The sequence below is a fragment of the Hyperoodon ampullatus genome (assembly GCF_949752795.1).
Source record: "Hyperoodon ampullatus genome assembly, chromosome: 18".
Lineage (NCBI taxonomy): Eukaryota > Metazoa > Chordata > Mammalia > Artiodactyla > Ziphiidae > Hyperoodon > Hyperoodon ampullatus.
Genome location: NC_136931.1, coordinates 464253 through 478734, shown reverse-complemented (window position 1 = coordinate 478734; position 14482 = coordinate 464253). Strand labels below are relative to the sequence as shown.

At 61.4% G+C, this 14482-nt stretch overlaps 2 protein-coding genes across 7 annotated transcripts; both read left to right on the top strand.

Moving 5' to 3' along the window:
• Positions 1-1604: 1604 nt before the first annotated feature.
• On the top strand, positions 1605-3246 carry MC1R (melanocortin 1 receptor). The gene has a single exon (XM_079723560.1). The coding sequence runs from the start codon at positions 1725-1727 to the stop codon at positions 2676-2678; it is 954 nt and encodes a 317-aa protein (XP_079579686.1). The 5' UTR covers positions 1605-1724; the 3' UTR covers positions 2679-3246.
• Positions 3247-5721: 2475 nt separating this feature from the next.
• Positions 5722-14253, top strand: TUBB3 (tubulin beta 3 class III; the record flags this gene model as incomplete). 6 transcript variants are annotated; one of them, XM_079723399.1, is made up of 5 exons in its annotated part: positions 5722-5778; positions 11415-11523; positions 12062-12172; positions 12836-12924; positions 13531-14253. In XM_079723399.1, the coding sequence occupies 5 exons, from the start codon at positions 5722-5724 to the stop codon at positions 13909-13911; spliced, it is 747 nt and encodes a 248-aa protein (XP_079579525.1). In that variant the 3' UTR covers positions 13912-14253. The 6 variants fall into 6 exon arrangements, with proteins under 6 accessions (XP_079579525.1, XP_079579522.1, XP_079579521.1 ...); XM_079723396.1 differs by having other exon boundaries at positions 11415-11454; positions 12836-14253; XM_079723395.1 differs by having other exon boundaries at positions 12836-14253.
• Positions 14254-14482: the final 229 nt, after the last annotated feature.

The window sequence follows — 14482 nt, the reverse complement described above, 5'->3', positions numbered from 1 at the left end:
CAGGACAGTGCTAGCCCGGCAGCCAGGGAGTCCTGGGACTCACGTGGCAGAGACACCAGGGTTCAGGGCAGCGGTGCCAGCGCCGCCCCCACCGTGGCTCTGTCTCGTGGTCCTGCCCTGGGACCCTTTGCTCCCTTTGGGGTTCTCCACCAGGAGGTGGGGCGCCCTGGTTCCTGCGGAGCCCAGGCGAGGCCCTTCTACCCTCCTCTACGTGGTGGGTGGGGGACCCGTGCACGGCCAGAAACAGGCAAACAGGTCCACCAGGGTGTAAAACGGTTTGGTGGAATCTACCAAAGCTGAAGGTGTGCCTCTGACCATGCGGTCCCACCCATGTGTCACCCAGCAGCAATGTCTGTGACAGGGGCCACCCAAACGCCCACGTGACCTGTGCGTTAACAACCGCTGCGTGCGTCCACGAGGGTTCTCAGTGCTGAGTGAGGAAGGGTCCAGAGTCCACGCGTATCAGGTTCCAAGACAGGCAAAGTTAACCGACGGTCAGGGCCGGGAGGACACCCCGGAGGGTCTGGTGCAGTCAGTGTTTGATTGACTGATTGGGTGCTGCGTTCCCGGCTGTATTTGGATGAGGTGCGCACCAACCTGCATGTTTATGATTCGTGTACTCTCATGTACGACGCGCTTCAATAAATAGCACCAACAGAGGCAGAGGGGGAAAGGGCTGTGTGAGTCGTCAAGGGCAGGGAAGGGAGCTGACGCTGGTGAGCAGGTGCGCCCTCCCCTGTCTGCTGGGGGGCGCAGGACGGACCCAAACAGGAACATCACAGCCCAGCGCCTTCAAAGCACCAGACCCTCGGCCGGCCTCTGGCTTCCCCCACCCGTGAGGGGCCGGCCCTGCGGTCCACGCCCACCCCGCCCTCAGAGGAGGCTTTGTCATCAGCACCGGGCACTCTTTAGTGACAGAGTGCTGGCTCGGCTGCGGTGACCTTTTGCAGAGGCAGTGGGGGCCGTCGGGGGAGGTCTGGCAGCTCTGTCCCCGCCCCTGCCCCCGGAGGAGCCGGAGCGCAGGAAGCGGCTGGGGGTCCTTGGGGCAGGGCCGCCTTCAGTCAGCCTTTAACGTGGGGCAGGTGGGTGTGTGTGCGTGCGTGTGTGTGTTCCTGAGGCAGGATCCGACGGCTTCAGGGAGGAGGTGGTCTTGCATCGGGCCTGGAAGAGGGCTGGAAGTCTCAGAGGCAGGTCCGGAGTGGGACCCCCGCACCCGCGACACCTGGAGGGGGAGGTGGGCTGAGCACGGGCGCGGCTGGCCAGACTGCAGTGGTCTGAGCGCCAAGCTGCCGGGACAGCCCGGGTGCCAGCTGCGCCATCTAGCGGCAGCCCTCACGCTGAAGCCTGGGCACACGCCCATCACGGTGCCGCCCTCAGGAGGAGGGGCTCTGCGGATGACTTTAAAGATGCTGAGGAAGGCAGGCGGTCTCGTAGGACCGGAGGTAGCAAGAGGCCTAGAAATGTCCGGATCTGGGCGACCGCGCCTCCAGGGAAGAGAGGAGGTGGACTGAGGACCAGGAGAGAGACACTGAGCCCACAGGGCTGGCAACTGGGGGCTTGGGGTCCTGGCTGGGAAGTGACGACTCCGGTGGAGAGGCCCGGGGCCGTTCCTGGGCCGACATTTGTCCAGCCCAGGAGGGCGGAGTGTGAGGGGCCTCCCGGTGGAGCCATGAGTTGAGCGGGACCCTGAGAGCAAGGACCCCTTCCTGCTCCCTGGCAGGACGATGCCAGTGCTCGGCCCCCAGAGGCCCCTGCTGAGTCCCCTCAACTCCACGTCCCCAGCCACCCCCCGCCTCGGGCTGGCCACCAACCAGACGGGGCCCCAGTGCCTGGAGGTGTCCGTTCCCGAAGGGCTGTTCCTCAGCTTGGGGCTGGTGAGTCTCGTGGAGAACGTGCTGGTGGTGGCCGCCATCATCAAGAACCGCAACCTGCACTCGCCCATGTACTACTTCGTCTGCTGCCTGGCCGTGTCCGACCTGCTTGTGAGCGTCAGCAACGTGCTGGAGACGGCCGTCATGCTGCTGCTGGAGGCCGGCGCCCTGGCCCCTCGGGCTGCCGTGGTGCAGCAGCTGGACGACGTCATTGATGTGCTCATCTGCAGCTCCATGGTGTCCAGCCTCTGCTTCCTGGGCGCCATCGCCGTGGACCGCTACATCTCCATCTTCTACGCCCTGCGGTACCACAGCCTCGTGACGCTGCCCAGGGCGTGGCGGGCCATCGCGGCCATCTGGGTGGCCAGCATCCTCGCCAGCACCCTCTTCATCGCCTACTACAACCACGCGGCCGTCCTGCTCTGTCTTGTAAGCTTCTTCGTAGCCATGCTGGCGCTCATGGCCGTGCTGTACGTCCACATGCTGGCCCGGGCGTGCCAGCACGCCCGGGGCATTGCCCGGCTCCACAAGAGGCGGCGCTCCACCCAGCAGGGCTTCGGCCTCAAGGGCGCGGCCACCCTCACCATCCTGCTGGGCACCTTCCTCCTCTGCTGGGGCCCGTTCTTCCTCCACCTCTCGCTCATCGTCCTCTGCCCTCAGCACCCCACCTGTGGCTGCGTCTTCCAGAACTTCCACCTCTTCCTCACCCTCATCGTCTGCAACGCCGTCGTGGACCCTCTCATCTATGCCTTCCGCAGCCAGGAGCTCCGGAAGACGCTCCAAGAGGTGCTGCAGGGCTCCTGGTGAGCTGCCGGGCAGAGGGAGGAGGTGCTGTCGTGCGGCCCAAGCCCTGGGTGGCCGGGGCAGTCCCTTGGCAGAGAGGACGGGCTAGGCCATCTCTGAAGGTGTGGACGCACAGACCCTCTGGGGCCCGGGAGGGGAACGGCACGAAGCTCCGGGAGGAGCTGTGGGGGATGGAGGAGGCTGGGGAGACGGCTGGGCACTGCCCACGTCTCTAGAGTCCCCCCCCCCATCCAGAGACCCGCCGCACCCACTCTGGGGACTGCGCCCCCCCGCCCACTGGGATGTGAAGTGTGGTGGCAAAAGCTGTCGGCAGTGCTGCTCCAAGGACTCTGTGACCAGCAAGGAGGACGGCGTGGAGCCGCGGTGGGAGGGTGGGGCTTCTCTCTTCTAAGGCTCAGTGGTGACCGGAGAGCCAGGGCTCAGCCCATCTGTCGACACCGCACGCCCCCGGCAGACAGTGCTGGCCAACACCTGCTCTGGGTGAAGCAGGGGCCATCGGCCTGAATCGGGGACCAGTTCCCGGGCTCCTGGGGCCAGGAAGCCGTCGGTAATAAATTGTGTGCTTGGTGCAGCCTCCTTGCCATCTGTCTTGCCTCCTTCCAGAAGCTGCCTGAAGCTTGAGGTGGAGGGGTGGGGGCGAGGCTGAGGGGAAGGAGGGAAGGAGGTCCAGGAACCAGCCAGAAACCGTGGCTGGCCTGCCCAGGTGAGGAAGCCACAGCCCCACCTGGGGGAGAGCGTGGAGAACCTGGCCACACCCACTCGATCCTGTGCCTTTGCTTTCTCTCGGGGGCGCAAACCCCAGCCCAGAGCAACTGGAGTTGGGCAGCCGCTCCCCTGACCCCAGCCACCACGATGGTGAAAAGACCCCAGCACTGTCCAGGCGCCCTCAGCTGCAGCAGAAGCGGGACCACAGTGACCCATGTGTGACCCTGGCCAGAACATGGCCCTCTCTCGGCCCAGTCCTGCAGCCCCTCGTCCGTATCCCTGCCTCGTCCAGTGGCAGGGTGGCCCGGAGGCTGCGGTCTGCTCTCTTCCAAGTACTGCCCTTCTGGGAGGAGGGTCAGGGCTCCACCAGCCCTGGGGAATGTGAGGCAAGGCCGCCCAGAAGGCGGTGAGGCTGTCCAGGGGCTGCAGGGGTGTCCAAGCCCCAGGGGAGTGGGCCTCTGCGGCGGACCGTGCTGACTGATGCTCGGAGCCCTTGGGTCCTCCCTCTGCTGCAGCCCTGGGCTGACTTCCCACCCGCTTCCTCCACAGACACAGCATACATTCGACCCCCTTCCTGGTACAGGCTCAGTGGAGGAACAGTGGTGGTACCAGCCAACTCCAAGGCAGGTCTAGTAATGCCTGCAGCCCCTGCTGCCCCCTGGCCAGCCACCCGAGCCCTGTCCCGGCCAGTTCCTGCCCGCCCACCACTGGCAGCTCCAGCCCTGACTGCTGACCTCGGGGCTGGGAGCTGGTTCCCAGCAGGGCCGGCTTTTGCTGGGAGACAGGATGATGAGTCAGCCTCGAGCCGGGCACCAGAGCGCTCTGGGGATGGAGGGGGAGCTGGCCTGGCCCGATGCCACCCTGCAGGGCGGCAGGGCCGGTGATGGGTCCTGGTCAACAGGATGCAAAGCTTCTTCCTTTGCTCAACAGGGAGGCGCAGCCAGCTCCAGGGAAGAGCCAAACGCTCACCAGGACCCCCTGAACAGGGACAGGGAGGGGCCCCAGGCGGCTGGAAGCCAACCACAGAAAGCCACATCATGGCCGTGTTGTGAGGGAGGGCGTCTCTCGAGAACAAAAGGCCCATTTCTAGACTTGCCAAACTGGGGAAGCTGCAAGAGGAGAAAGAGAGGGGCGCGCACACAGCTACACCACACAAGCAGTGTGAGCGCACAGACAGGAACAGGTCCGCACGCTGTGGCTGAGACCCTGAGGATTTTGTTACTGAAATATCAGGAGGACTTTATGATAGGCGGTTTCACTATAACGTCTGACCCCAGCAGACTGCTAGGCCAGTGGGTCGTCCAGCCTCTGAACTGCGTGTCCACTTCACCGCCTCCCTTCTCTCCCTCGTGCGCACACCATCTCCCTACATAGCTCCCCCAGCCCACCGAATTTCCTTGGCCTCACTTGGACCAAGACTCCAGGGGTACAGGTGACATCAGGGAGAGTGAGTCAGACAGAAACCACTGCCCTCCCCCCACCCCCCACCCCCCCAGTCAGTTCTGTGCCTGGCTTGTTTGTGTCCTTATGACAACTCCTGACACCGATGTTCACTGAGCAGCAGCTACATGCCAGGTGCTGTGCCTGGCAGGGGTACAAAGCAGCCCCACCTGCTAGGTCCATTTGGAATCTCATGGCAGCCCCCTGGGGAAGAAGGGGCAGGTGGCATCCCCCAGTGCAGAGAAGAACAGTGAAACTCAGAGCTGCCATAGCAACCCACCGCCACCCTCCTGCACTCACAGCCCTTCTGACTCAGACGTTTGGGAGCCCTGCCCCATGATTTCTTTCTTCTGGAGAGAAGTCGGTGCCTGCTGCAGCCTTTTCCTGGCTACCCCACCATTAAGGGACCCGGCAAAGCTCAGAGTACCTGGTCCGCCCCTTCGCGACCCAAGACAGGGAGCTGGGAGGCGTCCCTGTTGGCCTTTCGGGGTGGGAGATGGGGTTGGTCCCTACACAGGTGTGGACAAGAAAGACCCTCCTCGCAAAGCCGAGGGGGGAGGCTGCCGCTGGGGTGGGATAGAGGCGGCAGCCGAGGGCCAAGGGGGCTTCTATTGTCCTCCCTGGAGCTCGCCAGCCCCTCCTTTCGGGTGCGCGGTCCCCGGACCCTTGGGGCGGCGGGAGGAGGCGCTGCAGCGCGCGGTGGAGCGGTGCTGATGCTGCAGCCCTGCCGCATTCTGCGGCGGCGTCCCCGGATTGGCCGCGCGCGATGACGCCAGGCCGGGCGCGGCGGGCGGGGCCCAGCCTATAAGAGCGGGCGGCGGGGGCGGCAGATCCTCCGCAGCCAGCCCCGGCCCCAGCGCGTCCGCCTGCGTCCCGCAGCCGCCCGCCACACGCACCGAGCATGAGGGAGATCGTGCACATCCAGGCCGGCCAGTGCGGCAACCAGATCGGGGCCAAGGTGAGGCCGCGCGCCGCCCCCCTGCGCCGGGCCCCGCACCCGGCGCGCATCCCGCGTCCCCCGCCCCCTCCTCGAGCCGGTCCCCGGGGGGAGGGAAGCAGGGAGGCGGTGCGCGCAGAGCCGCACCCCGAGCCTCACTCGCCACTGCGAAGCCTAGAAGAAAAGGCTGGGCTTGCCCTCGCTGCGGGCTGCCGGGACGCCGGGTCGTCCCCTCTGCCATTCCCACCCCCGCCTTTCCTCTGCCCCTACCAGGCTTACTTCGGGCCTGCGGGAGCACAGCGCAGGTCAGCCGCTAAGCTCCAGCCACCCGCCGCTGCAGGTGCGGGGAGGTGGGGGGGCCGCTGGCTGGGCGTGGCCCTCTTCTCTGGGGTCACTGTGCGGCCTCGGGCGAGATGGGTGGGCTGGGCAGGTTTGGGTGGGGCTCGCCCCAAAGCCATAATGATCCCTCCGCCCCCGGCACGCCAGTAACTTGGTACCCTCCAAGAGTCCAGAGCCGCCCCATGCCCCCGCCTAGCTTTGACCACCCTCAGCTTCCTGGCCCCACCCTTTTCCTTTGTTGGGGGAGGAATTGGGCCCGGACTCGGGGTGACCTTGGTTGAGGACTGGACTCTCCCTCAGCGTAGCCCTGCCTGGGCAACCCCTCGCCCCTCGCCACAGGGTTGGATCAAACCCACGTAGGGACCGCGAGTCTCGGGGTCGGACGTGGGAACAAAGCCGGGGTGGGCGGGTGGGGTCGAGAGCTACTTCACCACTAGGCCCCTCCCCTCCATTGTTAGCCCACCTCACAGATGTTGGAACTGAGGCGGGAAGGGGATGGCGTCATCCCCAGCCGAACCCAGGAGGCAGGTGTCCCACCCCTAAGTCCAGGGAAGCTGTCCCTTGCCCAAGGTCACACAGCAAGTGGAGACAGAGCCTCTCCACCGTCCGGCTGTCAGTCTCTGCAGTTGCCCAGCGCAGGGCTCAGGCTGGGTGGGTGCGGCCTGCTGCCCCCTGTGCTGTCCTCAGGACAATATAGGGGAGGGGGGGCGGGTGGCTTTGTCAGCACCAAGGCCAGGGACCCGGCGAGGGATGGTGTCGAGCTGGTTCCCCAAGGAGGCAGTGGGAGGAGACAGGTCCTGGAGGCGAAGGGGCCAGGAAAGGCTTCCTCTGGAGGCTGTTGCCATGGAAACCGGGCAAGAACAAAAAGCTAATTACAACAGGGCTGGGGCAGCCACGTGGCTGACATGTAAATTGCAACTTGGGCTCTAGGGTGGAGGCGCCTCGCATGGGGGGGAGGGCGTCGTGGGGAGACACCCTAATCACCGAGGAGACAGCTGTGCCTGCCTGAGGAAGGGGCTGGGGGAGGGGAGGCCTGGGGGACCAAGGCCTCAAATTAAATCAGGGCTCTGGGGGCCGTCACTGACAGCTGCCCTGGACGGGCAGAAGGGGCCATGGGCTCATTAATGTGGTCACAGGGACCAGGCCTGCCCCGAGCATCTGCTCCTCCGAGAGTCAGGGGTCACTGAGGGGAAGCAGGGCAGCCCGAGTCCCCCCATGAGCGTGGGGGCGTGGGGATCCTGTCCCGGGGCTTCCTTCTATGGCTGGACCCGCACTGATCACGCAGACGCAGGTTCATGCCCAGCTGCAGCCCCATGGGTGGGGGGCAGGGCAGAGGCAGCGGCCCGAGTGCTGGACGGTGGCGTCCGCAGAGATTTTTTCCCGCTTCCAGTGCAGTGGCCCTTGGGTTTGCTCATTATTTTTTATTCATTTTGCCTTAATTTCCTGAACTCTTGTTTGTTTTTAAAACTAATATCTGATCCTTTTTAACAGCGCAAAAGAGAGAGTGGTGGATTTGGGGGGGAGGGGGATCGTTTCGTCCTTTTCAACCGCTGCCCTTTGCAGTGACCAATGGAAGCAGTCTAGTGGCTTCCTTCCGGTCTCCCTGCTCTGGAAAATCTCCAGAACCAAACTGGATGCGCTCACCGCGTGTGTGGGAATTTGCCTGCCCCGGCGCCCAGCACCTGCCCTGTGGACAGGCAGGCAGGCGTTCCTTGGCCATTTTTATTTTTTATTTTTTTTATTTATTTATTTTTTTTTATTTTTTGCGGTATGTGGGCCTCACGCTGTTGTGGCCTCTCCCGTTGTGGAGCACAGGCTCTGGACGCGCAGGCTCAATGGCCATGGCCCACGGGCCCAGCCGCTCCGCAGCATGTGGGATCTTCCCGGACCGGGGCACGAACCCGTGTCCCCTGCATCGGCAGGCGGGCTCTCAACCACTGCGCCACCAGGGAAGCCCCCTTGGCCATTTTTGTTTCCAGCTTCCGTACTGGTTGTGGCCTCCTGGTGGAGGGAGAGCACACTTTTCTCGCGCATCACCAGCAGTAGCTGACGGGGGTGGGCAAGAGGGGCTGCTTCCCCCGCTCGGGGGCGGGCCTGGCCGCGGGAGGGGGTGGGAGTGGAAGTTATGGAGGGAGGTCAGGGCGATCGGGGCCAGGAGAGAGCACGGCTCTCCTGAGAGGTGACATGGCAGCATTTATGACTCGTGACAATGACCACTGCGTGTTGGGCGCTGCACCGCTCGAGGCTGCGGTGGAGTTGGGTGTCGCCCTTCCCCCAAGGATAAAAAAATGTCCCTCCTGGGAGGGACAGGGCAGGAGTTTGAATCTAGGCCTGTGTGGACACATCAGGATGGGCAGGGAGCCCCCAGCTCCCACAGTGGGGCGAAGAGTCTGGGGACCCCACCCTCCTCCCCTAGGGGGCAGGGCCGTCCTGGAGCCTTTGTCTGTGCCCAGCCTCTCGGCCGCTGGGCGGGGCCTCGGAAGGGCGGGCCCTGGCCCTGACAGCCAATGAGAAGAGGAATTTCCTGGTTTCCGCACCCCAACCCCACCCCCGCCCCTCCCAGTTGGGTCCTGTTGGTGCTCGCTGTGCACCGGCCAGGGAGGGGCATGGGGTCCTAGAGGGGCTTAACGCCCCCCAGTCGGCCAGCCCTCCCTCCCGGGAACCACTGCACCCCTCTTGCTTTGGGCTCCTGCGCGCGCCCCGCCACCTCCCCCGCCCACGAGCGTAGGCGCCGCAAAGGTCAGCACTACGGACAGCGCCGCGGCGCATGCCCGCAGCTCGAGACAAAACCGTAGGGTCTGAAATAGGAGCCCTGGCCTGGACCCTGGGGTCCACGCGCCATCTGGCAGTTTTCTCATCTGTAGTGATGATCATAATTATTCTTTAATTTATAAAATAGTATTTTGTTATTTATTAAATGTTATATGATCTGTATATATAATCTACTAAGTTTTTATTTTAAATTACAATTCGTATTTGTTTTAACTACAAAAGCTAGTATTAACATACTCTCCTTCTAAAAAGTTGAAACATTGCAGATAAGGCTAAAGTGCCCATGTAAGCACCGCACCCCTCTCGGTCCCTCTCTTCAGGAGGACAAGTTATTTTCCACTATGCTAGTCCATCTTCTGTGCATATGCACCTATGTATAAAAAATATAGCATCTGCTGTGAGATTTTTGCTTTTACTCTGTATATCATTGCAATGTGCCTTTTCCCCTAAGGGTGTGCCTTGGAGATCTGCTCATACCAGTGATGATCTTTTATTGCAACACAGTATTCCAAAGTATATGGATTTTTTTCAAGTATCTTTTATTTTATTTATCAGTGAATATGACTTTACAAATTTAAATAACATCTAAGGCCTTTTAATTTTGTGAGGCCAACATTTGCTGACTGCTTTTATGTGTCAGGCCTTGAGTCGACCACTTGAAGTGGGTATCATATTATGTCCACTTTACAGATGAGAAAACGGAGGTGCTGAGAGGTGGAGTCACTGGCACACACTGTCCAGCGCTGGGGTCTGCACTCACTCTGGTCTGCCTCCTGGAAGCCTATGCATTCCATAGAGGGGTCCAGAGAACTTTGCATAGATGTGTTGGTGGCTCGGTGGCTGAGTCACTCTCTCCCCCTCCCACACTTGCCATCTCAAGCTCATCCCTTCTCTACAGGGGCTGTGGGTGTCTCTGAAGCCAGAGGTCTGGCGTGTCCCAGGGCTGTGGGAACCAAGGCCCCCGGCTCACACTCTCCTGAGGAGGGCATGGGGAACCAAGCAGTGGGAGGAAGCTCTGATCAGGCCCTGAATGCCTCAGTGACACCTCTAATTACAGCGTTAATACACACGTAAGGCAGAAAAAAAGAAGAAAACTTATTAATGACAAAAACACACAAAGGAGGAAGAAGTCCAGCCCCCACCCTTGCTGAGAGCTGACCTCTGATAACGGTCTCTCTGGGTGAAATGCCAAGATTCTTCTGTACATTTTATAATAATGACAGTTCATACTTTTCAGGTTTTAAAATTTTTTTATTTTTAACTAATCTTTTTTTTTTTTTTTTTGAGAAGTTAACATGTGCACGTGACAAAAATTCCGAAAGAACCAAATGGTGTGCAGTGCCAAAGCCTCTCCCCCAACCCAGGACCACTCTCAGGCATGGCTGCCGGGAACAGATTTTTGAATGTCTTGTCAGAGATATCTATATATAGATACGCACGTGAAAACTGATTTCTAACTGCTTTTCTCACTGAGCAGTCTTTTCCCCAGCACATGACCCATATGTAGAGGCCCTTTGCTTCTTGGGGCCTTCACACCCGTTCTTCTGAGTCACCCCAACCCTGAGGGGCAAAGGGGAGGGGCACTGGTAAGTCACACGGTGTGTGACCACAATCTCCGGCCTGCATGGGCAGCTGTGCTCTGAGACAGCCTGGCAGTGCCCCTGGGGCGAGCACAGAGCACTGTGCAGCCTTCCCTTCACCCAGGGCGGGTGTCTTTGCTTGCTAATAATCCCACACGGCACTCACCATTCACAGGCTCTGTGCAGAGTAGCTTGCTTTATTCTCACAACAACCTGGCTTCATCATCAGGCCCACTGAACAGATGAGGCCACTGAGGCACAGAGAACCTTCAGGACCTGCCCAAGGTCACGCAGGTGGGAAGGGGTGGTCCTGCCTTGCCCCAGTCCTGAGAGAAGCACGGTAGGTTCCTGCCCAGGGCGAGCAGGGCAGGAGGCCGTGGGGAGAGTGAGCCCTTGAAGCTGGGGCTGTGCGATCTCAGCTTGGACAGGCTGGGTAACCCCAGGCAAGTGATTCCCCACTCAGGCCCCTGTGGTTCCTGTTGGCTGAGGCTGCTGATGTGCTGGACGCTGCCAGGCCCTGTCACTGGACGTCTTTGCCTCGACACTGAGGGGCACGCATATCCTGGACCCTACCTCCAGCACTTACCTTGTCTGTGCTTCAGCCTTCTCATCTGAAAGGAGGGAATTAAAAACGAAACACCCCAAGAGGGTGTTTATTACTCATGGAGAAGTGGACTGTCCAAGGCCCCCGGTCACCAAGTGCAGAGCTGGGTCTGGGGACCCGGGTCTGTGTCAGTTGAGCCCTGAACCACCCTGAAGGCTCTGGTCTCCATGGACATGTATACTTATTACGACAATTTTCTTACAGATGACAGAGCTAGGGGCTCTTTTTCAAAGTCACTCAAAGGGACTCGTGCAGGCTTTGGGTCCAAGCCCCTAATTTTGTACCAGGGCTTCAAGGCTACGGGAGGGAAGGGGCCTGGTGGGGGTCACGACCACCTACTGACCCCTCCGTTCCCCCTGCAGTTCTGGGAGGTCATCAGCGACGAGCACGGGATAGACCCCAGTGGCAATTATGTGGGGGACTCGGACCTGCAGCTGGAGCGCATCAGCGTCTACTACAACGAGGCCTCTTGTGAGCCCCCATCCTGGACCGAGGGGTGGGGTGGGGGGACCTTGACTGCTGGGTCCCAGCGTCTCTGCCCTCCTTTCGGTTGGCTGGCAGGTGCAACCAGAGACTCACAGAATAAAGACAGGGGATCCTAATAACCCTAGCGAGATTCAAATGTGTTTAATGGCCATGAGACACACGCACAGTCCGGTGGAATGGCCAGGGCTGGGAAGGGTCCCAAAGGCCCCTTCAGGAGGCCCATGGGAGGGTCCAGAGCAGGGGTTACCTGGAGAGGTCGGGCAGGGGCTACTCAGCAACTGGTGCGAAATGGTGTCTTTAGTGAACTGGCAAAATATTAACCTGCCCACGTAGACATGGGATTTGGTCCTGGCTGTCTGGATGTCAACCATGACTCCCTTGTCACACATGGCTCCTGCCTCTCTGACCCCAGAGTCTGAGCTCTTAGGGTGAGAGCACGAGGCTGGCAGTCCGGGGCAGGACTTAGGGGGCAGGAGGGGCGCCTAGCTTCTGTGACCCACGTAACCCACCCCTCTGCCCTCAGCTCACAAGTATGTGCCTCGGGCCATCCTGGTGGACCTGGAGCCTGGAACCATGGACAGCGTCCGGTCTGGGGCCTTCGGGCACCTCTTCAGGCCTGACAACTTCATCTTCGGTGAGCTTCCCCTGCCCCAGCCTCTCCTGGTGGACCCCACTGCTGGCAAACCCAGATCAACAGAAACAAGGGCAGAGTCACCCCTGCCTGTGACCCTGCAGAGCAGACCTGATCTCCCCAGTTTGCAGCTTGGGACAGAGTCCCAGAGAAAGGGTTCTGCGCAAGGAACAGAAAGCACTTGTGATTTCAAGCAGAACGATGTGTGAAACAGAGGCTTGAGCTCACAGGATCCTTAGAGAGACACCGGCTCACGAGCACGCAGTGTTGCTGTGGTCAGGTCAGCTGTCCTCACGCCCTGAGTCTGGTGGCAGGGCCCTGGGTGCTCACACAGTGACAGGAGGAAGGCCACACCCCACTTCCACCCCCCAGCGCTCAGCACCCCAACTGATGGGCGTGCCCCTCCTCCCGACCCCGGGCCGTGAGGGATGCTGGGGGTTGCAGTTTACCCTTCCAGCACAGCCGGCCAGAAGGTGGGTGGACTGGAGGGGAGGGCTGATCGACTCCCCACACGGTGTGGCTGGTGCTAAGAGCCAGGGAGGGGTTGAGAAGGTGTGGGCAACCCCACTTCATGGAGGGTAAACAGGCACAGGGCTGCGACCGCGGTTGCCCTCAGGCAGGTACTGGAGGTCTGACCCCGTCCGTGTCCCCCTGCCCCCGTCCCAGGTCAGAGTGGGGCCGGCAACAACTGGGCCAAGGGCCACTACACGGAGGGTGCCGAGCTGGTGGACTCGGTCCTGGACGTGGTGCGGAAGGAGTGTGAGAATTGCGACTGCCTGCAGGGCTTCCAGCTGACCCACTCGCTGGGGGGCGGCACGGGCTCGGGCATGGGCACCCTCCTCATCAGCAAGGTCCGCGAGGAGTACCCCGACCGCATCATGAACACCTTCAGCGTGGTGCCCTCACCCAAGGTGTCGGACACGGTGGTGGAGCCCTACAACGCCACGCTGTCCATCCACCAGCTGGTGGAGAACACGGACGAGACCTACTGCATCGACAACGAGGCGCTCTACGACATCTGCTTCCGCACCCTCAAGCTGGCCACGCCCACCTACGGGGACCTCAACCACCTGGTGTCGGCCACCATGAGCGGGGTCACCACCTCCCTGCGCTTCCCGGGCCAGCTCAACGCCGACCTGCGCAAGCTGGCCGTGAACATGGTGCCCTTCCCGCGCCTGCACTTCTTCATGCCCGGCTTCGCCCCGCTCACCGCCCGCGGCAGCCAGCAGTACCGGGCGCTGACGGTGCCCGAGCTCACCCAGCAGATGTTTGACGCCAAGAACATGATGGCCGCCTGCGACCCGCGCCACGGCCGCTACCTGACCGTGGCCACCGTCTTCCGGGGCCGCATGTCCATGAAGGAGGTGGACGAGCAGATGCTGGCCATCCAGAGCAAGAACAGCAGCTACTTCGTGGAGTGGATCCCCAACAACGTGAAGGTGGCCGTGTGCGACATCCCGCCCCGCGGGCTCAAGATGTCCTCCACCTTCATCGGGAACAGCACGGCCATCCAGGAGCTGTTCAAGCGCATCTCGGAGCAGTTCACGGCCATGTTCCGCCGCAAGGCCTTCCTGCACTGGTACACGGGCGAGGGCATGGACGAGATGGAGTTCACGGAGGCCGAGAGCAACATGAACGACCTGGTGTCCGAGTACCAGCAGTACCAGGACGCCACGGCCGAGGAGGAGGGCGAGATGTATGAAGACGACGAGGAGGAATCCGAGGCCCAGGGCCCCAAGTGAAGCAGCCGAGGGGGTGTGACGCGGCCGCGGCCGGGACCGAGAGGCCTGTCCCCTGAGCCATGTAGCCACTGACACACCCCTGCCCTTTCCCCCACCAGGCCCGCTCATGTCACCCTAGGGCTCCCAAGTGTGTGTCCTTTAGTATTTACAGCATCCCCGCCCTCTGTGAGTCTTCTCAGCTGTCTTCCGCCATAGGTCAAATCCATTTTGTGTGGCCTGTTTGTCTCTCTGCTTTATTATCGGCTCCAGGCCTGATGTTTCATGGTTTGTTTTGTTTTTTTTTACTGGTTTGTGTTTATATCTTGGGGGGGATACTTAATAAATTTATTGCTGTCAGATACCCGTGCCTGGTGCTGGAGAGTTCTTCTTATTCTGGAGTGTTGGGGCCAGAGGGGTGAGGAGGAGCAGACAGGGAGGACCGGTGGCGAAGGCCCCGACTCCACGTCCACGGCAGCTTCACAGGGCTGCGGCCTCCATGCACTGCGGGGGAGGGGTGTCCACAGCTCAGGTTCTCAAGGGGCTCAGTGACCCCCAAAGACTTGAGTCCCCCGCCAGGTGTTGACAGAGGTGC